The sequence below is a fragment of the Pteronotus mesoamericanus genome, unplaced genomic scaffold (genome assembly GCF_021234165.1).
Source record: "Pteronotus mesoamericanus isolate MK-2021 breed Mesoamerican mustached bat unplaced genomic scaffold, CSHL_Meso_final scaffold_408, whole genome shotgun sequence".
In the NCBI taxonomy this organism is placed as follows: domain Eukaryota; kingdom Metazoa; phylum Chordata; class Mammalia; order Chiroptera; family Mormoopidae; genus Pteronotus; species Pteronotus mesoamericanus.
This window is the reverse complement of record NW_026555315.1, coordinates 4,644,240-4,665,206: the sequence shown is the minus strand read 5'-3', so window position 1 is coordinate 4,665,206 and position 20,967 is coordinate 4,644,240. Positions and strand designations below refer to the sequence as shown.

At 57.8% G+C, this 20,967-nt stretch overlaps 1 protein-coding gene across 1 annotated transcript; it reads right to left on the bottom strand.

Moving 5' to 3' along the window:
- Positions 1-3,521: 3,521 nt before the first annotated feature.
- Positions 3,522-14,855, bottom strand: FADS6 (fatty acid desaturase 6). The gene is made up of 6 exons (XM_054593385.1): positions 14,654-14,855; positions 13,823-13,989; positions 6,952-7,132; positions 6,173-6,360; positions 5,066-5,245; positions 3,522-4,571 (listed from the first exon to the last, which is right to left on the bottom strand). Exons 1-6 carry the CDS (start codon positions 14,814-14,816, stop codon positions 4,422-4,424), a joined length of 1,029 nt encoding a protein of 342 aa, XP_054449360.1. The 5' UTR covers positions 14,817-14,855; the 3' UTR covers positions 3,522-4,421.
- Positions 14,856-20,967: the final 6,112 nt, after the last annotated feature.

Sequence of the window (20,967 nt, the reverse complement as noted above, 5' to 3'; positions counted from 1 at the left end):
GCACAGTGTGGCTGCTCCACCCCCGACGCTCGAAAGGATCCCGCCCCCAAAAGAGAAGCCCGCCCTTGGATCCACCCCCTTCTGCTGAAGGCCCGCCCCCAGGACTTCCGATCCCTAAGAGACTTGCTGTATTTGTCCCCAATCTTTCCCCGCCCTCTAGTTAGCGGAAGTCTAGAGTTACAGGAGAGCAAATCCTCAACGCTGTTTCAATCTCGTTTGCAGAAAGAACCAATTAGAGAGGAGTTTACTTAGCCTCCTGTCGCTGTCTGATGACGCAAGCACCTTACCCTTTTGATACATAGTCTGCCTAGGCTGCCAGCCAATCACCAGTGAGTTCAAGCAGCCTGGCAAGTCCGAAAAATGGGATTCCGCCTAGAACTTGGAGGCTCTTTTCACCCACCAGGGTGCTGTACAGGCGTGACCCCAGCCAGATGCTCCCGCAAGAAATGTCCAAACCAGTAGAGAATTTTTATAAACATTTATTTGAGCCAAAACTGATGACAGCTGCGAGGAAGCAAGATTTCGATGCTCCTGAAAAGTGCTGGATAATAAGTTTTGCAGTTTCTTTCCTGCGTTTGAAATTAAAGAGGGAGCATAAGGACGATTACATGAAGGTAGGAGAAAGCAAGGCAGGGACTGACTACAGAGTAGTTAAGGAGATTATGTGCTCTCTTGTGGGTGAGCGCTGCTCAGAGAGTTATTTCGGCATTTCAAAGAGGTGTTCATTTAGATCCACAAGAACAATGGACATGACTTGCTTAAAACCTTTTACTAAAGAAGTTATAGGCCTGGGGCATGACGACCCACCAAGACCTGCCCATTTAGGAATTTTTGATCAGCTCACCCTGTGAGGTTACTTCCTGTAGAACCCCTTTTTCGTCCAGAGATATTGTCCTGCCTCACAACCCCTTCCCTTTGCAATCGGTGAGGAAATGAAAGGAGCCGTTTGCCCAGCTGCGATGGACTGAGCCTGATCTTGACTCTGCCCAAGGGCTGAAATAGTGTGAAGCCAGGGTGGCACTGGCCCCAAATGCAAAATTTAAGAGAGCCACATTTTTAAAGAGCAAAAGTAATGCAGAAGTCCCACGATGAACAAGGTGTAGTTTTAAATGACAAGCTCTTGTAGTCACATCTGAGCCAATGAACCGAGGGCCAGCTTCAGCTTCCTTTTCTCCCAAGGGCCCCCTTGTCAAATGCTTCCCTGACCCATCCTCTCCCAAGCTGGCTTAGAGCCCCTCGTTTTCCCCCAACACTTAACCCCATTATTACTCACTATATACTGCCTTATCACTTTTCATTATCTTTTTAAATGAACCATAAGAAACAGAAAAGTGCAGACATCAGAAGTGTACTGTTTGATGAATCGTAACAAGATGTGATCGTGTACCCACCACCCAGGTCAGGAAGCAGAACGTGGCCAGGCCCCCAGGGGCCCCTTGTGCCCCTTCTCATCCCTTCCCCTCCCTCCTAATGTTCTCAGTTCTAACAGGTCCCTGCTTTGTGCCTGTCCAACTAGCCCAGTAATAGGCAAACTATGGCAGCCAAGTCCTACCCAATACCTGGTTTTGTACCACCCACAGGTTAATCGTTTTGACATTCTTACATGGTTGTTTCAGATGTAAAAATAATAGTTTGTGGTGTGGAAATTTACACAAATTCAAAAACATTTTATTAGAGCACAGTCATGCTCATTTCTTTACATATCTCTATGGCTGTTTCGCACTTTGATGGCACAAAATGCTTTGAGTATTTGTGACAAAGACCGCATGGTCCACAAAGCCCAAAATATTTACTATCTGGCCCTTTCCAGAAAGAGCTGGTTAACTCCTGCACTGGACTGTAAGCTGCAGGAGGCTGGGGCCCACTCATTCACTCTTACATCCCCAGAGCTTTGCACAGTGCCTGGTGCATAAGGGATGCTCATAAAGAGGGTGTCTTAATGCTCAAGTCATTTATTATCCTTTCATGTGAGAGGAAGAGGAGGAGACTCAGGATGAGATATCCCAGAAGGCCCTGTAGCACTCCCCTCCCAGAGGCACTGTGTTCGGCGGCGAAGAGCAGGGATTCTGGAGTCGGACACACTAGGTTGAAGTCCTTCCGCTATTTACAAGCTATATGACATTGAGAAATTTAATCTCTCCAAGGCTTATCTTCACAACATGTAACACAAGGAAGAATAGTACCAAGTCCTTGTAAAGATTGAAATTAAATGGAATAGGTAAAAAATGTGCCCTGAGTTTTGAATAGATGTTCGCTATCATCATCATCCTCAGGATTATCACCTCTCAGACACCTCTGCACCTTAGATCTTAGGTCACTGCAGAGCCCTAGAAGGGCTTCGCTCCCTCCTGTCACCTCCCCTCACCTCACAAGTGCCATGCATCCCAAGCCACATTCTCAGAGTAACAGAAAATGAAGTCTCAAAGTGATCAAGCGACTCGTTCCCAGGTGCCTGTGGTACAGCCAAGTCTGGTGTCAATCTCCAGTGGCTGCCCATTCCCCACTCAGGCCGAGATCAATAACAAGTCATTGCTTATGTATTAGGAGGGTTTTAATCATAGGCAGGACTATGCAATGGGGCCTTCTCTGACATTGCATTTTTCCTGTGGAGAATTGGCCGATTGATTAGTCCCGCTCCGAGATCTTAAGGCCATTTCTGAGCTCCGGACGCATTTCTGAAGAGCAGCAGTAAGGGACCGCCAAGCGGTGGGCTGGGGAGGCTGCCAAGCCCGCCTGGGTCCAAGAGGGCTGCTGGGATTCCAAACTGCCCACTGGATCAGTCAGCCTCCCAGGGGAAACAGACGGCTCCCTTGAAAGGGCTGATTGCAGAGCGTTTAACGAAGGAACTTTGTACGGAGGGGAGAGCAGGATTCAGGGCTGGTGAAGCTGTAGCCGCACGAGAGGGTGTGACTGGAGCTGTGGCCTTGGGCAGAGAAAGGCGGGGTGGAGAGAGGCGGGGAAAGGGGCAGGGAGGGGGCAGATGGCAGCTACCCAGCCACCCAAGGCCACACCGGAGAAGGGTTCTCAACAGGACCAGGCATGGAGAATGCCTTTCACCTGCCGCCTGATCCCATTTCCTGGCCTCTCGCCTCCCATTGTCAGGGTCAGCATGCCCCTCACCCCGTGCAAGGACTTCCCTGAAAAACAAGGCAGTTGTGCACTCAGAACGTGACTGTGCATGTTCTCCACCGGGGATGATCTTGCCCCCCCAGGGGACATTCCTCAGTGTCGTTAGGCATTTTGACTGTCCCACCTCGGACTTCTGGCTCGTAGAGGGTAGAAGCTGGGGCTGCTGCTAAACATTCTACGAGGCACGGGCCCCATCAACAATTATCTGGCTGAGATGTCACCGTGCCAAGGTGAGAACCCCTGTTTTAAAGTGGTTGCTCTGGCCTCCTTCCCTGTCCCTCCCTCAGCCTCCAGCTGGGCCCTCCCTTGCACCCCCTCTTCCCGCCCCCAGCCAGGCGGCCCCCAGCCCTCCCCGAGTCTGCCCACGGCAGGCTGACTCTTGGTGGTGTCCCTGCACCTGGACCTCTTCCTCTGGCTGGCGCTGCCTCCCACTCTTGTCCCTGTGCCCCACGCCCCTTCTCCTCCTTCCTTCCTCTCGGAGGCCATCTGTCCTCCAGACCCTGTGCCCATCACCCCCACGGCCTCAGTTACCCTCCCAGTAATTTTTCTCTCACTTGACAATCCTTCCAGGTCCTCCCGTTCTAAATCACATGGAACAAAGCAGACTTTCTGGAGCTAGCCAGGATCATGTTAGAGCTACTTACACTCTTTCTTCCCTTACTTCCAGAACCTGGAATGTTCTGTTTATAAAACATACACTTTGACCTCGCTGATGCTGCGGCTCTTGGGAGCCAGGGTCTTGCACAGGCTCCTCTGGCTGGGAAAGCAGGCGAGGCGGCCGAAGGTAACCGCCCCTGGGGTCCCTGGGGAGAGGGCTCCTTGGGGGACGGAGGCTCCAAGGGCAGGAGAAGCAGCAGTGGCCAAGCCTGTGACGCGCCGGGGAGGCCCTAGCTGAGGGCAGGCCCTGCTCCCTCGGAGCCCCCTCCTGGCCTGCCCCCTGCACAGGCTCTCCTTGCCCCATTACCCTCTCTCGTCCCTACCAGGGCTCAGGCAGAGTGGGGAGGAACCCAGCTGTTCAGTCCCGAGATGAAGTCGGCCAGGACGCCCAGAACACCCAGCCGCCTTTATTCCTTTCCTCCAGATGGCCCTCGAAACTCAGGCGAGCCAGCAGGGCAGATGACCCCGCGCCCAGAGCCCCCAGCATGAACTCCCTGCCCCCCGCCCGCCAGGGCCTCTGAGCTCCAGGTCTGCCACCAGCAGCCCAGCCGCACCTGCTGGGGAAGGGCAAGCAGAAGCAGAAGGGCCAGGGTTGGGCCCCGGAGGGGAGCGGGGTGGCTGCGCCGGCCCACCCCTCAAGGCAGCCCCACCAGCTCCGTGATGGGAGGGGTCTGCACCATGAACTCCTCATAGTGACTGAGAAACAGCTGGAAGCGAGCAAGGTAGGTGTCCTCGTTGTAAGGCAGCTGCTTCTCCTGGAGGAACCGGGATACCACAGGCTTCACCTGCCAGAGGGTGAGCGGGAAGGGCCACTGAGCCGGGGCTGCAGGCCGGCCCACCCACACGGGGCCTTCCTCTTCCTGCTCCTGGCTCCTGTCTGCCTTGTCCCATGATGCTCTGCGGGGACTGGGCAGCAGAGAGAACTCCTGCCTCTCCGCATCCCTGGCTCCAGGCTACGTGACAGTCCTTGCCACGGCTTCCTCTCGCCAGCACCTACTGGGTGCCCAACGTTTTAGATCCATTTCTCCACTTCGTGTCAGCGTGAGCACTGCTCGCTCCTCCACCAGAACAGGTGGGGAGGCTGAGGCTCAGAGACAGCCAGGGAGTCACACTAAGAAGCCCGCGTGTCTCTGATCGGAACCGCACACTCTGCTCGTACCCTGCGTTGCCCTTCCTGCCAGTTGGAGGAATCGGGGTTCAGGCAAATACTGAAGGGTGCCCACCCTCTGCTCTCAAACAGCCTCCTCATCCCAGCTCCTCCGGCTCGACCCCCATCTACCTTTAGGCACATGTGGTCGGAGAGGTTGGGGAAGAGGTGGTGCTCCACGTGGCAGCTGACGATGGAGTGGCCGAAGGCCCAGTCCAGCACGGGCAGCCGGGGCAGGTTAAGCACGCCCAGGCTCATCATGTGAATCCGTCGGGGCTTCTTGTCCCAGGAGAACATGGGCAGCCCGATGTGCTGTGACGGACACGTGGGTCACAGCCTGAGCCATTCTGGTACCTCCCCACCCTGCCCCGCGTGTCTTCACTTAGCGCTCGGGGTCCGTGGGTGCTTGTCCCCCCACGCCCGCTCCGGCAGACCCAGTGGAGGTGTGAGGAGGTGGGGCCCTGAGCTCGCCTCGTCCGTCCTTCTCTGGGCCTGGCCTCTGGCCCCACCTGTGCGATGAGGGGCTTGGCCTGCAAGTCCCTGGGCTGCCTGTGTGCTCTCAGGTCACGGTGTCTGGGCTTCCTCCTGGAGGGACCCTGTTCTACCTGTTCCCACCAATCAAAATCCCACCTGTCGTCCAAGGTGCAGCTTGAGCAGCTGCATTTTTTTCATTGAACAGGTTTGTATAAGCGCCTCCCCTGCCAGGCGCCGCCCTAAGTCTAAGGGATGTGAAGTGAATGGAGCTTCCTTCCATTCTAGCCAGTCAGGCCGAGGGGCCGCGCCTGGGATTCAGCCAGCCAGGCAGCTGCGGTGAGTGCTGGCGGGGTGCCGCGCACTGGCCCGGGGAGCAGGGAGGCCTTTGTCCCCACGGAAATGTCCTGGGACCACACGCTGAGCCCTGTCCTTCCAGCTTCTCTGCCTGTGTGGCCGGCGCTGGGGCTCTGGGATGGTCCCCATCCCCCTTCACTCGGGGTGATGGCAGTAAGTGCCCTGAGGGCAGGGGCCGGGAGCTAATCTCTTGTGCCCCCACAGGGCTTAATCAGGTGCCCTGTGCCTAGAAGGTTCTTAATAAACCTTCAGTCCCCATGCGAGTGACAGCCAGTGTGGAAAAAAAGCAGATTCCTTACCTGAGACCAAACTCTCTGCCATGACCCACAGAGGAGAGGGGAGGGCTGGGCGGGAGGCGGGGGCGGCTGCTTGCCTGCGTGGAGAGCACCCCTCCAGCCCCCAGCGCCTCACCTGGAAGATGTTGATGTGGAGGTAAGGGTGGGCCAGCAGGGACCTGGTGCTCAGCATGCAGGCCAGGGCTGAGCCGGAGCTCTGGAAGCCAGACACGTTCAGGAGCAGCCAGTAGTGAGAATAAAGGCCCAGGGAGATCAGGCCCAGCGTCCGCAGAGCCACTCCAAGCTTCGCCTTCCTCAGCCGCTCTACCAGAGGGGCAAGGAATACAGTGTCAGCCCCGTAAGCGAGCTGGCTCCCCGGTGGCTCAGCGGCGCCAACTAGGGTGACCCAGGCGTGTCCGTGCACGCGCAGCCCTGGAAAGTGGATTCACCCGCGTTACAGATGAGCCGATGGAGCATTAAGCAACTTGCCCGACGTCACGCTGAGAGTAAGTGGCGGCGTGGGGCTTGAGCCCAGGTCTGGCTGTCCCCCAACCCCTGCTCCTTCCACCACAACACAGCCCCGGGGAGGTGAGAAGTTCTAATGTGCCACACAGTGTGAGGCTTCTACAAAGCACTTTTACAGAGGTGGCCTCGTTCTGCTTTCCCACCACCCCAAGGAGCAGGCGGGAACCTGAGGCTCAGAGAGGCTGTCACCTGCCTGAGGTCATGTAGCCACGAAGTGGCTATGCCAGGCTTGGCCACAGGCCTGGGGTGCCTTCCACCCTGCCTGGCTGACTCAGAAGGTTTCTCTTTCCTCTGGGCTCCTCACTTCCTCCGCAGGCAGCCTCCAGGAGTGGGGGAGGGGAGGAAGAAAAGGGGCGCGCAGGCACCCAGACCCGGCCCCGGCGTACTCACCAACAGCCACCAGCGGGGTGATGACGGGGATCAGGAGGGGAGCGAGGAACATGTAGACATAGCGGTTGAGATAAGGCAGCTTCCACGTGCTTGAGTCCCCCAGGCCCAGCACGTTGGTGTAGCCGTGGTGCATTTTGACATGTCCATACTTGGCGTCCTCTGTGGGGAAGGCTGTGCACACCTGGGAAAGCCAGAAAGGGCGCAAGGTCCACGTCAGCCCAGCCAGGCAAAGCAGGACCTTTGGGAGCCTTGAGAACACACCGCCTCCAGGGCCTTCCTGTCTTACACCCCCAGCTCATCAGCCCTGACCATCAACTCTCAGGTATCAGTGGCCAGAGCGGCAGCCAGTCAAAGCATCGGTGTCCACCAGGGGGCACAAGGCCAGCCACCCGATTGTCACTCTCCCACTGACCATCAGGCAAGCCTGAGAGGACTGGACTCACGGCAGGTCAAGTTTCTGGCATCAGGCCGCGGTTATTTTGTGTGTCTCTCTTGGAAACGCCTGGACCTTTGTACCACTACTTTGCACCCTGAGCCTACGGCAGAGAAGGGCGGGGTGTCCGGAGGCACAGGGAGGCTGTCTCCTAAACTGTCCACAAGGGTGGCACCTGGGCCGAGGGTGCTGGGAGCTAGCTTCTCCCCCTAGGGGAGGCTCTTCTACAGCAGGGCGGGACTCTCCAAAGCTGGTCCCGAGCAGCAGCGCTCTGACTCCAAGACCAGTCGCTCCGGGATGCGAAGTGGGACTAAGGTGCTTCTTATGCAGATACATGCAAATGAACATGCAGATGTCAGCCTCTTAATATTTTACCCAGGCCACGGGGTTTTGCTAATTGTATCAGAGATGCTGCCTGCCTGCTTCCCTGAGAACATGAAGGGTTTTCCAATGCCAACCGCTGTGAGCCTTTCACAGACAGCGGAAGTGCGCACTTAGCGTTTCTCACTACACACATGTGACTTGTTAATCTTCCAGGCTGGGGGTCAGTGGTGTTAGTATCCACAGTTGGCAGAAGAAGAAACTGAAATAGATGCCGCGTGACCACCCCGGGTCACTCAGCCATGCAGGTGGCAGAGGAGGAATTTGAACCCAGCTTTCATCCAGGATAAGCCATGAGGCCCCTGCAAGGAGCTCGCCACTGCAGCAGCGCAGGGCCCAGGCTCCGGGTCCAGGCAGCGGAGGCAAACCCAGGAGAAGGCAAAGGACCGCAAAGGCCACCACCCTCACACTGTGCACAGAGACTTCCGCCTTCAGCCAGAAGCTCTACCTAAAGGGCTCTGAGGAACACAGTTAACGATGTCACAGCGGCAGTTTTACAACAGACACGGCAAACCAGGATGGCACAGGACCCACCACGAAGGCAAAGGGCAGGAAGATGAATGCTAATTCAGCGACGGCACTGCAGCAGAGTCCACGACACAGCCCCTGCTGCTTGGCTCTGAGGTGGTGTAACCCCCCAGGGGTGAGATTTGCTGTTTTTGTGACCTTGCAGAGGGACAGAGCTGGGCAGGCTGCAGAGGGTGGGCAAGTAAGTAACAGCTCTTCCACACCTGCTGGTCTCCAAGGACCTGCCCACCCAAGAACACACACCCACTGGGCGTCCTTGGTTGGCTCACGTTAGCGGTGGAAGTCTTTGGCAGTGGGCACAAGGGGGCTGCAGCCGGGGTCTCTTGGGGCCCCTGAGACCGACCTGCCTCTGCCAAGGCAAGCGTGTGTTTTGAACCTCATGGCCCATCTCACGTAACTGGAAGAAGCCGCTGTTTATAGCTGGTGCTTCTGCGCCCTCCCGCTCTGAGGGCCGGTCCCCTCCACATTGCTTCTTTCATCAAGAAATGTCAGCTGAATCATCAATAAATCAATAAATAAGTGCTGGCAGGGCCGCGGAGAAAATGGAACCCTCAGGCTCTGCTGGTGGGGCTGCAAATTGGAGCAGCCAGCATGGAAAACAGTGTCGGGGTACCTCAAACATTCAACACAGAGCCGCCATGGGATCCAGCACTCCCACTCCTGGGTGTTTATCTGAGGACAACAAAAACACTCATTTGAAAAAATAAATATGCATCCCTATGTTCATTGCAGCATTATTTACAATGGCCAAGATATGAAAGCAGCTTAAGTGCCCATCAGTAGATGGATGGATTAAAAAATGTGGTGCATATACACAATGGGATATGACTCAGCCACAAAAAGAATGAAATCTTGCATCTGCAGCCACATGGACGGACCTGGAGGGCCTTGTGCTAAGTGAAGTAAGTTAGAGAAACAAATACTGTATGCTTCCTCTCACATGTGGAATCTCAAACAACAAAATGAATAAATAAAACAGAAACAGACTCAGAGACACTGATGGTTGCTGAAGGAGGGGGGGTGGAAATTAAGAGATGTCAGCTGTCCGCCCAGTGACAACGCTGCTTTTCCTTCTGGCGCAAGCCCCACACCCCCTCGCAGACCAGAAGCTGGCCGTGCCCCGAGCCGCAATGTCGGAAACAACAGAGCCTGAGCCGACCCCCAGGAGCCCGCCCGGCTCTCGTCGGGTGCCCAGCCCCGTGCCCAGGCCTGACGTGCAGGGTGCAGGGGGGACGGGCTGCCCGTGCGGCACATGGCGTGTGACCTGTGGCTCGGGACACACGGAGTGTGGGCGATTTGCCGCTTTCTGTGAACAAGAACAGATTGAGGCTATTGCTGTAACACTGGGATTCTCCCTCCCACCTGTGTGTTGGGTGGGTTTTGGCGAGGAGGGCAGACTGCACGTGGATGGCGGCGTGTCCGAGTGCGTGTCCATCCATCAGCCAGAGCCCAGCGCGCCTCTGTCCCCTGGCCACGTGCTGCAGAGGTGGTTGGGGAAGGGCCTGTCCTGCTGTCAAGGATTATTGAAAGGCCTCGCCCGAGAGGATTCCACATCCAGACCCAGAGAAAGTTCCGGAAGCCTCAAGGGTGGTGTTCTTGACATCGCCACCCTCTGTGCTCCTCAGTAGGGCTTTAGAGCCCCGATCTCTCAGCAGCGTTCAGCCGCACGGGGCCGGACTGGGTGAGGGGTGGGGCGCATGCAGCTCCTCTCGACCTCTTCTCTCCACTAAACATGGGGGCCCCAAATCCCACAGTCGTTCGTTCGTTCTTTTTTCCCGTTGATTGCCCACCAAAATGTCCTCAGATCTCTGCCATTGGCCAGCGGGGGTTGTCTAGTTTGCTTTTTTGAACAGGTAACATGTTTACATAATTCAGAATTCAAAGTGGGCAGTGACGGGTCTTCTTCCTCCCTCTGGATGAGAAAGGGACAGCGGTGAGGGGAAGCCGGAGGGGCCGCTGGGCGCCTCGTCCTGAAAGGAGCAGGCTGGGGCCGTCCACGCCGAGCCCATCAGCGGCTCTGAGAAAATCCTCTCCCCTTTCGGGTGCGTCCCCATAACCCCTGAGCTCCTGTGCTCAGCACACAGGCCTCCTTGCCCCGCTTCCTCCAGGCTCCCCATTAGATTCTGCACGCTCTGCAGGCATGACGCCGTTTCCCAGGTCTGTGCCTTTGTGCGTCGGCTCCATGTGGAACCACCTGCCTGCGCTGGGCCTGGCCAGCCCTGTCCTGGCAGCGTCTCCTCCGGACTCTCCCCGTCCCTGGGGTTCCCAGCCTCAGCACCCTGGACATTTGGCATCGGTCATTCTGTTCTGGGAGCATGTCCGGTGCTGTGTAGGATGTTTAGCAGCATCCCTGGTCTCTAGTCACTAGATGCCAGTAATGCACGCGCGCACCGCGGTTGTGATGGCCAAAAATGCCCGCCAGCAGTGCGGGTGTCTCCGCCCGCTCTCCACTCTGTGCACGCAGCCTCCGCACCGGCAGGTTCTGCCTGCCCTGCCCCCAGCCCGCACGGGCTCCCAGACCAGTGTCTCCTCATCTACAGATAGGTAATCATAGCTCCAACTACATAAGGAGATGCGACTATTACATGAGATAATTTGTGTAAAGTACACAGGAAGCAGCCACTAAGTGTCAGCTGGTATAATCGGGATTTTTATCATTTTGATGCCGTTTGTGTGTCTGTTTCCCGACCTGACTCTGAGCCCCTGGAGAACTGGGAGCGCGTCGTACTCAGGCTGTGTCCCCCGCACCTGGCGGCGGGCTTGGCGGGGAGCAGAAGCTCAGCAATGGTGAGAGCCCGGCGCAGCCACCGCACACTCAGCTCGGCAGACACTGTCTCAGCCCCCAAATACCCCCACCCCATCTGCTGGGTGGCCCCGCCCCTGCAATGCAACGCCGCCTCATTCCCGCTACGCAGCCATTCACAGGCGACTGCATGGCCTTGCTCTGGGGCCACCAGCCAGCCCACCAGAGCCGCCGTCCCCAGGAGCCATGCTTTATGGACCCACAGGCTCATCCTTGAGGAGCTGTGCCAAAGCTGGGGGTGGTGGGGCAAGGACTGCCTCACAGTATCCTGGGAACCGACACACGTGCTGAAATGGCCTGGAGCCGCGCAGGGGTGCCCGACTCGCACACGGTGCTGAGCTCAGCGTCCTGGCTCTGCCATTGAACAGCACTCAGGAGTGTAATTGTCGGAGGGACCAGGTAAAGGGTGCACCGGGCTGCTTGTCCTCTTTTTGCAACATCCTGTGAATCTATAATTATTTTAAAAATAAATGTGTTGGGTTCTCTTTTTTTTTTTTCCACAAAAGTATATTTTGGACTGCAGATCTGCATTTGCCCCTTAACTACATCTTTTAAATAAAAAATAAACTTGTAGCTGAGCCTCCGTAGTCCAACACTTCTCGGGGCCCAGGCAGAGAAAGAAGGAGGGCCGGTCGTAGAGACAGCCCCGAGGCTGACAGCCACACCGAGCTCAGGGGAAGAGGGCACTTGGGACTGCGGCCAGGCCGGGCTCTTGGCTGTTTCCGCCACCGCAGAGGACGTGCGTGAAGGTGAGGGCGTCCCCAGGGCCACCCCCCTGGGGGCAGGGCTGGCCTGTGCTCCCTGTGGCCCCGCTGTGACTTGTCCCCCAGCGGCACAAAGCCGACTTTAGAAAGAGGGTGTGGAGCTGAGACGATAGGGCAGTCTGCCCCCTTCACCCCTGACAGCGCCCCGACTGAGCGCCAGGCAGGGGGGGTCTCTGAAGCCCCCTGATTTCAGGAGCTCGTGCTTCCCCAACATCAGTGCTTAAAAAACCCGGGCGGCCCTGCCCACCTGCCTTGCCCCTCACCTTCCTGTGGCCCTTCGCTGGCAGTCCCCAAGAATATAACAGTCCTGTGACACCACTCAGGACAGGGAGGGGCAGGCACTCTTGGAGGGGAGGCCAGGGTTATCCGTGGGCTGGAGGGAGGGTCCGAGGTGCACTAGCAGGAGGGCTGGGACATTCTCGTGTGGACTGGAAGTGGGTCTTCAGAGGCAGGTCTGCGCTGGCATGGGGAGGTTGTATGACTGGGGACACTTCAGCAGAGAAACACAACAACCCAGAGTGTCCCTGGCCGCTCCATCCTGCTCCCCCGCCCCCCAGGGCCAGGGGGTCCGCGAGGGTGAGGTCCTGTCCACCCCCAGCTGCAGCCAGCAGACGCCGCCACAAGCCCAGCAACAGCCGGCTGCCCCAGGGAGGCCAGGGAGACTCCGCTGACGCCTACGGCTGTGGACTAGAGGACTAGATTATTCTGTGGTGACGGGGTCCCCTGAGGGTCAAAGCTCGGGAAGGGCCCATGCACCCAACAAGAAGATGGTGCTGGGCAACAGGAGCACATCCTCTGTGCGGTGCCAAGAGCAGGTGGGGGTCTGCGCCACACACACAGCCCCAGACGCACGTGCACAGAGTCCTGTCTGCTTTGCACAACTGTATCCACCTTTCAGTTAAAAACAACACACAAACACACAGTAAACGCTGCCATCCCTTTCCTTGCTGCTGACTGTATGTTCTTTCTGGGGAGTTGGGGGAGGAAGGCAAAGCTAACACTCATCAAGCATCGAAGAGCCAGGCCCAAATGCCACCCTGAATCCTCACCCCGATTTCACAGGGGAGGCAGCGCGGTTATTCCTGTTTGTTAGACAGGGAGCTCACGCTCACACGCTGGGTTCAATAACATGCTGAGTCAGTAACATGGGCTGGGAATCCAGCTGAGCAGTGCAGCTCCGAAGGCGGTGCCCTACCCTGTCCCGTCAGTCCGTACCCCCCACCCCCGCACCCCTGGCTGGCTGGGTGAGGACCCACCTGGAAGGGAGAGCTCAGGGGACGAGTTCTGCAGAGGAAGCAGGGTGGCCTGAGCCTGGGCCAGAGAGAGAGGCAACCCGGCCAGAAACCTTTGCCCCACTGGCCTTGCTCATGGGAGAGAAGGCTGAGACAAGGTGGGGAGGGGTGAAGAAGCAAGGCGCAGGGTCAGGAGAGAGGAGGGTCCCTCCTGAACAGACTTGGGGGACCAGCGAGAAGGCTCCTCAGGATGGCTCGGCCACCACCAGGCCCCAGCGGGGCAGCACACGTTCCAGAGTGGGGGCCCTGTGACCCCAGGCCCCTGCTCCCCTTCCTTCTGCCTGTGGCTTACATTTTAAACCCTGATTGCCAAACCAGGAGGCCCCAAAGGTCTTGGCCAAGACCTGCAAGCCACAGGTGTCCTGGCAGGAGGAGGCAGCTCTGGCACCGCTCGAACCAACGCCGCATAGCAGTGGGCGGGCATCCCAGGCAAAAGTGCCACAGGGAGACCCTCGTGCACCCCTCACGCAGCTCCCCGCCCACAGGCGCCACCCCCCTGCAGGGCACACCCAGACACACACTCTGTGGTGCAGGCCGCACGCTCGGACCCGCACCCCAGCAGACAGACACACACACCCGGCATGCGAGCCGCACACAGCCGCCCACCGGCACAGAGCAGTGTGGGTGCCCGCCCGGCGCCCGCGGCTGCCCCGCCCCCGCGCAGGCTCACCTCCACGAAGAAGTGTGCCCAGATCCTGCTCCAGCGTTTGGACTCGGTGAGGGCGCCGTGAGTGGCCAGGTGGCTGCCCTTGACGGTGAGCGTGTAGTGGCACACGCCCAGGATGGCGATGCCCAGGATGAAGACCAGGACGTTCCCGGAGCGCAAACACAGGAACCCTGCCACAGCGAGCGGGGCAGGGTCTTTCTCTGGCTTTCAGAGACCTGGGCCCAAGCACCCCAGGCCCCACCCTGGAAGCCCAGACCAGCGCCGGGGCTGCCAGAGGCAGCAGTGAGGAGGTCCCACTATGGCCTGAGAGGGGTGGGTTGGTTCCTTCTACAGGACGGGGGGCGGGGGGGGGCGGGGTAAGGGGTAAGGGGTGGGATGGGGAACAGGGCCCCATTCACTCCTCAAGGAGATTCCAGGAGTCTTGATTCCGGGCCCCAGCCAGGGCAGTGACCTCCCCGGCGTGGTGGGGGTCCGGGTCAGGAGAGGTCAGGGGAAACAGCCTCCTTCCTTCCTCACCTCATCCCTGGTGGCCCCACAGAACACCCTTCCCCTCCCCCAGGCCACCTGGTCCCTCCCAGCCTCTCTGTGACCCTTCTCAGCTTCCCCTCCTCTGCCCTTCATGCCAGACCACCTCTCTCCTCCAGCACCCAGGTCCTCGGGGGACATAAGGGGAACACTCCAGCCAGACTTTTGGATTTGGGGTGTGGCTCTCTATCCCGGGGTCCCGGCCAGGCAGCATCTCCCTAACTCCACGCCCCCTCCAGCCCTCTTCATCCCCTCCCCCACATCCCCTGCCCAGCCTGGCCTCTTGTCCTCTGTCCCCGTGTCCCTCACCAGGCGGCAAGGAGAGGAGGCTGAGCCCCAGGATGGCGCAATCCACGCCGTGGCGCTCCCACCACGAGCTCGCCTTCACCACGTCCTGGACCCGCGCCTCCAGCTCGCCCAGCAGCGCCTCGGGCCCAGCGCTCCCTTGGGGGGCTCTCCGCGCCGTTTCCATGGGGCCCCCCCGGACGACAGAAGACACTCCGGAGTGTCTGCGGCGCCCGGCTAGGCACGGAGCGCGGGGGCGGGCCAGGGCGGAGTCACGCGCCAGGCACCCGCCCCCGGGGTGGCGATTCGTGCTGGGCACCGAGGGCCTCTGGTCCAAAACAGCCGGCGGAGGGACCAGTAGATGCACGAGGGTGGGGAGGAGACCCTGGAGCGAGAACCGGCCCGGAGCAGAGCAGCAAGGTGGCGCGGACGCGCGGATACTCCTCAGGGCTCCTGACTGCCTGACCTCAAACCGCTCCCTGTGCCCTCACCCTGCTCTGTTCACGGCAGCCTTTTGATCCCATAGCCTGAGGACTTCTAGCAGCGCTGGCTGAGGCGGGAGCCACGGGGAGGTGGCTCCCCAGTCCCGAGACGCTGAGGGCGAGAAGGACATGCGGAGAGAAAACACATCCGGACGTCACCATTCCTCGCGGGATCCTTCTGCAAGTCCCTGTATCAGGGGCGCCCAGGTCTGACCCAGGACCCAGGCCAGGGCCACCGCCAACAGCCCCCGCAAACTTGGGCCCTAGCCCCTTCCCACCAACCCAGGCGCTCGGCCAGCGCTGCCAGGCACAAGCTACTGCGGCTCTGCGATCTCCCTTCGCTGCCTCCTCCTCTTCCCGGTGTTGTTTTACTTTCTCCCTAGGCTTACACTGAGGTCCCTTTGAGCATGAGGTCCGGTGTGGTGAGGACAGCAGCATTTTCAGCTGCTGCCCTTTGGGAAGCTGTGGGGGGTGAGACCGGGAGGAGGAAAGGGGGTGGGGAGACACCAGTCAGGGACACAAATGACTCTGATCCCTTCTGTCTTCCCTGGAGGTTTTCCTTCATGAGTTCTTATGAGTTCATCCTTTCAGTTCTTTATAAAAGAGCAAGGTGTTTTCACCAGGCCGCTATTCTAAGGGGCTTACAATCTAAAAGACCAACTCTCACCGCGCGCACACACACACACACACACACACACACAGGTCTGGCTCCTGGAGCTACTGTTGACTTTCACATACCTGTCAGGTCGTGTGGGATTCCCCCCACTTTAAAGGATGGAGACCCAGAGAGAGGAACTAATCTGCCCAGCACCCACCCCACAGCTACTAAATGACGGAACCAGAACTCAAACCCGGACGCCTCTTCCTCACCCAATTATCTTTTGTTTATATCAGAGATTTTTTAAGGCAGAGAAGGGGGAGGTGTCCTCCCCGCTCCCTATGCCACCTTTGAGCACCTCCCTCTTGGACATACTAGAATTTTCAGGGAAGGACTATGTACAATGTTTAAAAGCATATTAAACATTAATATTATAATATATTGCATAAGGGTGGTCTCCCACTGCTTTTATTATATAAACTAAGAAAACTTCTGGTACCAAGAAGCTGCTCTCCAGGCCTGGGCTATGGCCTGGGCATGTAAGGAGACAAACGCCGAGTCTGGAGGACCCAGGCATCCCCATGGGGTGGGGCTGGCTAGCAGCCTGTCCGGAGAGAGGCGGGCTTCACTTGGTACACACATAAACCGGGGGAGACGGAGGGGCACAAGGCGTTCTGGGTCCTCAGGGCGTGGGGCAGGAGTAGGTGGGAGCGCGCTAAGGAACGAAGGAGAGGAAGGCTGCGGCCGGTTGCTGGAGGCGCCACGGACGGCAGGCTGGGCAGGCTGAAGGGGCTGGACCCTGCAGGCTTGGGGGGCACGGCAGGCTCCGGAGCGGAGGAATGCCTTGTGTGATGTGGCTTTCAGAAAGCTTCATGGGGCCCACTGGAGCAGCCACGGAGTGCAGGAGACTGGAGGCTGGGTGTCCCCAAACAAGGGGGCGCTGAGGGTGTTGCAGGAGGGGAGGGCAGGGAACATGGGGGACGACGCAGTAAGACGACCGGAATAGACAGCTCACCAAAGCAAACGCATACGTGGCCGAGAAGCACATGGGAAGATGCTCAGCACCATTAGTCTTCAGGGAAATGCAAATTAAATCCCCGATGGGCTCGCCGTTCAGCCCTGCTAGCGTGGCTCAAGTTCAACAGCCAGGTGACTCTGAGCGTGGACAGCGGGATGTGGGGAAACCAACCTCCCCTTCGCTGCCGACGAGAGGGTGCAGCAGTACCGGCCCTTCAGCAAACTGTTTGGCCGTTCCTTGTGAGGTTACACACACACTCCATCCATAACCCGGCAACCCAGCTCGCTGGCGTTCACCCAGCAGGAGCGAGAACGTGTCTGTGGAAGAACGTGCGCCTGAATGACCGTAGCGACGTTACGCATTACAGCCAATCGGGGAACCGCCTGAACGTCCAACAGGAGAGCGGATGAACAACCTGGGAGCAGCTGGCAGCCTTGCAGGGGCACTGCCGTCCCCAAGGCCGTGGGCAGTGGGAGAGGGGCCAGGCACAAACAGTCCTGACTGCAAGACTCCACTTACAGGAAGTTCAAGAACTAACCTGCGGGGATCAGAGGCAAACCAGTAGTTGCCTGGGGAGGGCTGCGCGTGGACAGCAACTGCAAAGGCTCACGGGGAAACTTCCTGGGAGAATGGAAATGTTCTGTGTCTTGATTGTGGTGGTGACTTCGTTTGTCGAAAGTCATGGAGCGGCACACTCAAAGTGGGTGCATTTTGTTATAGTTAATTGTATTCCAGGAAAGCTGATTAAAGCAAAAACAAAATGTCAAGGCAGACTTTCTTTTAAAATGAAACAAGCTATATTAGAGCTGAGCACGCGCATGCCTTAGGTGTTTACTCAACAGAAATACAAAAAATGTACAAAACCTTTCATAGCAGCAATACTCAAAATAGACGCAAACTGGGACAACTCAAGCGTCCCCCCAAGGAGAGCAGATAAATAAAATGCGGTGCGTGCATGCCGTGGAGCGCTGTACAGCCCAGACCTCAGACCGACTAAAATCACACGGAGCACAGGCTGTTCGGTTCCATTCAGGTCCAACAAAAGACCTAGGATGGCGGTCGGACTCGGGGTAGTTACTGGGAGGGGCCGCTGGGGGTTTCTTGGCGGGGGCGGGGGATGTTTTGCTTCGTGATCTGGTGCTAGTTACCCTTGAGTGTGCTCAGTCTGTGAAAATTTATCCTGCTACACTGTAATGGCATGTATTTTCTGTGTGTCACATTTTAATTAAAACATTTGCTTTATTTTTTAAATGAGTAATAGTTGTTTTGTTTTGGTTTTTTTAGAGGTATAAATCAGCAGGTAGATGCGACCCACCAGCCCAGTGCAGTGAAGCGCAGGAAAGCAGAGCGCGGCTGGTACCCCAGTCCCTGGGCCATGGAGGTTGGCGGGGGGGGGTAGCTGAGCATGTGGGGCGGCCAGGTGCCTGGTCTACCTATAACCCTTCCCCATGCCTCTCTGTCAGCCCGTCCTGACCTCCTTCCAGCTGCTGGTCCTCCTCTCCCTGGTCCCCAGGATCTCGCTCCCAAAGGTGAGGGTGGATTGTGAGAATGGAGCCTGGGGTGGGGGCCTCTGGGTGGCAGTCCAGGCAGCCCTGCCCCCATCTAACTCTCCGTGTGGCTTCGCACAGCAGGTCCTGGGGGCCAGGCCAGGGCAGGCTCCTCCACCTCCGTCCGCGGCTGGGGCGAGACAGCCCGGGCAGGGAACTGTCTGCTCCTCCCAGCCACCCGCCAGGCCCGCCTTCCTCCCGCCCCCCCCCGCCCCGCTCAACCCCTCACCTGTCTGCGTGAGACTCAGCGTCTGCAAAGAGCACAGCTTTGGAACCCAGCTTGTTTACTAGCTGTGTGACCTTGGGCGAGGTGATCAGCCTCTCTGAGCCTTAGTATCCTCATATACACTAAGAAACAGAGATTTTAAGGAGCGAGATAAATATCAATGGGAGTTTTAATATTTCCTTCCTGGACCCCAATGGAGTATTGTGCGTGCCCCCACTTTGGAGACCTCTGGCCCACAGCCTAAGGTCGAAGGGCTCAGCTCGGCTTTTGAGGGCCCCCGGGCGCCAGCTTCACTCAGACTACTGTCCTGCTTGGTCACGGTGGCTGCTCACTGACTTCTGACCCCACTCAGGTGTTGCTCTTTCTCACGTCTCTGTCTTTATTCCCAGGGTAATTGTTTCTACTCCCATCCACATCCAAACCCCACCTGTCCTCTGAGGCTCTGGTGACTTCAGCCACGCCCACAAAACTTTACCAATGTTCTCAATCATTACACTCATTCAATCTATTTTATTGAGCGCCTACCATACGCCAGCACCTGCCGAGTTGTCTTTCCTTTCCTCTGGCCTCATCTACCAGCTTGCGTTAGACATCAGCTGCGTGCACTGCCCAGCAGCGGTCCCTCTGGCACACTGCGGTCTAGCCACAGGATCCAGTGTGTCCCGCCCCACACCCCCCCACACCCTGCCGCCACCACGCCTGTGTCATCCGCTGTATTATTAGTCAGGATAAGTAACACTAGCTGTTGTAACAAACAACCCCAAATGTCTCAGCGGCTAATCCCAATACAGATTCAGTTCTTGCTCGCGTGACAATCCGATATGGATCGTGTGGCTCTCCTCCAAGTGGTAACTTGGGGAGTCAGGCTCCCTCCATCTTGTGACCCACCACCTCCAGCACAGGCCGCCATGACTGCCATGGGAATGGAGCAGGCGGCACGGGAAAGGTGCTTTAGCTCCAGGTCTGGAAATGGTGCACGTCACTGCCAACCTCATGCCATTGGCCAGAACACAGGCATCTAGCCCCAGCTAACCGTGGGCAGACTTGGAAGCATCTTCCCGTGTGCCCAGGAACAGGATGGAGCCTACATGGCCGGATGAATAGCTGTCTCTGCCCCATAGCCAGCTGCACTGTGAGCTTCCCAAAGGCACTGACCCCACACGCACCTCCTCATGCTTCCCCAAATCTCCTCCAAACTGCCGGCAGGCTCCCCAGCACAAGCTCACACACGCATCACGCCCGGCGCAGTGTCCTGCGCCGGGTCAGCGCTCAGTGCTTACCAGCTGGCGGACTGAAGAGCGCCAGTCAAAACAGGCTGCCTGAAGGAGAAGGGCATGGGGGTTGGCACAGAGAGTTTCTTCTTATTCTTTGGATCACACCGTTTCCCTGGGGCCTCACACAGTGCACGGTGCATAGTAGCTGCTCAGTAAACATTTGTTGAATAAACAAGTACATGGATTCATGTAAAGATTGGGAAAACAGGCTCAAGAGAATGGAAGGAAGAGATTAAAAGTTTGCGTTTTTTAAAAAAAATTAGTTTAGCCCTGGCCGGTGAGGGGCAGTTGGCTAGAGCATCATCCCATACACCAGAGGGTTGGGGGTTCAATTCCAGAGCAAGGCACATATCTAGGTTGCAGGAATGATCCCCGGTCGGAGCGTGTATGGAATGTTTCTCTCTCACGTCTATGTTTCTCTCTCCCCCTTCCTCTCTCTCTAAAATATATATATTTGTATGTGATCCCCAAACCGGAGACAGATGAGCCCTCCTCCCAGACCGTAGTGGACTGGGTACCCATGGACCTGCTTGAGCAACAACAGTGTGGGGAATGGGGTGTTAGACGGGGCTAGGTTTGGCCTCCCCGGGACCTCCAGAGTTCCCCACCCTGGGGCAGCGATGACTCCTCCTTCTGTGATTCAGATCTTTATTTGCTGTGGTTCACTGGGGTTAATTATTATTGTGGCTGGGGTGGGGTGGGAAGGAGCCCTGCCCTGACCCCAGGGCCTGGAGAGGGATCCTGAGAGCCATGGGTGGGTTTGGAGACCTGAGAGGCTACAGGGCGCAGGGTCTATTAGAAAGGTACTTCCTTCAGCAGTGTAACCATTTCTATGCTCTAAGCCTAGGTGGCTGGGTCTTTAACCCTTTCTTGTCTTCCGCCCACTCATGCCACCCCCCAAATTATCAAAGCCCGGTGAGGTCTGGCTCCATGTGGTAAATGGCATCATTCACAGGGGCGGGGCCAAGCGCGCTTCGGGGGAAGCAGCCCGGCCTCTGGCTCAGATCTTGGTCATCTGAGAGTAGGGCTGGCACCCCACGCTCCCCGGGCTCGGGCAGGGCAGGTCGCCATTGACGGAGCGTCAGCACCGGCCTCGCCTCCGAGGGCCCGACCCGTGGCCTGGCGCAGCCGCCCGCTACCTCCACCCCGTCTTCCCAGGCTGCCGGCCATTCTGCAAGGACGAAGCCAGGTTG

Excerpts from the sequence above, each read along its gene's own strand:
- FADS6 (XM_054593385.1), bottom strand. The coding sequence starts at position 14,816 with ATGGAAACGGCGCGGAGAGCCCCCCAAGGGAGCGCTGGGCCCGAGGCG. Across the intron at positions 13,990-14,653 it reads CCTCCTCTCCTTGCCGCCTG|GGTTCCTGTGTTTGCGCTCC; the intron begins GTGAGGGACACG and ends TCGCTGTGGCAG. Across the intron at positions 4,572-5,065 it reads CCGACCACATGTGCCTAAAG|GTGAAGCCTGTGGTATCCCG; the intron begins GTAGATGGGGGT and ends ACCCTCTGGCAG.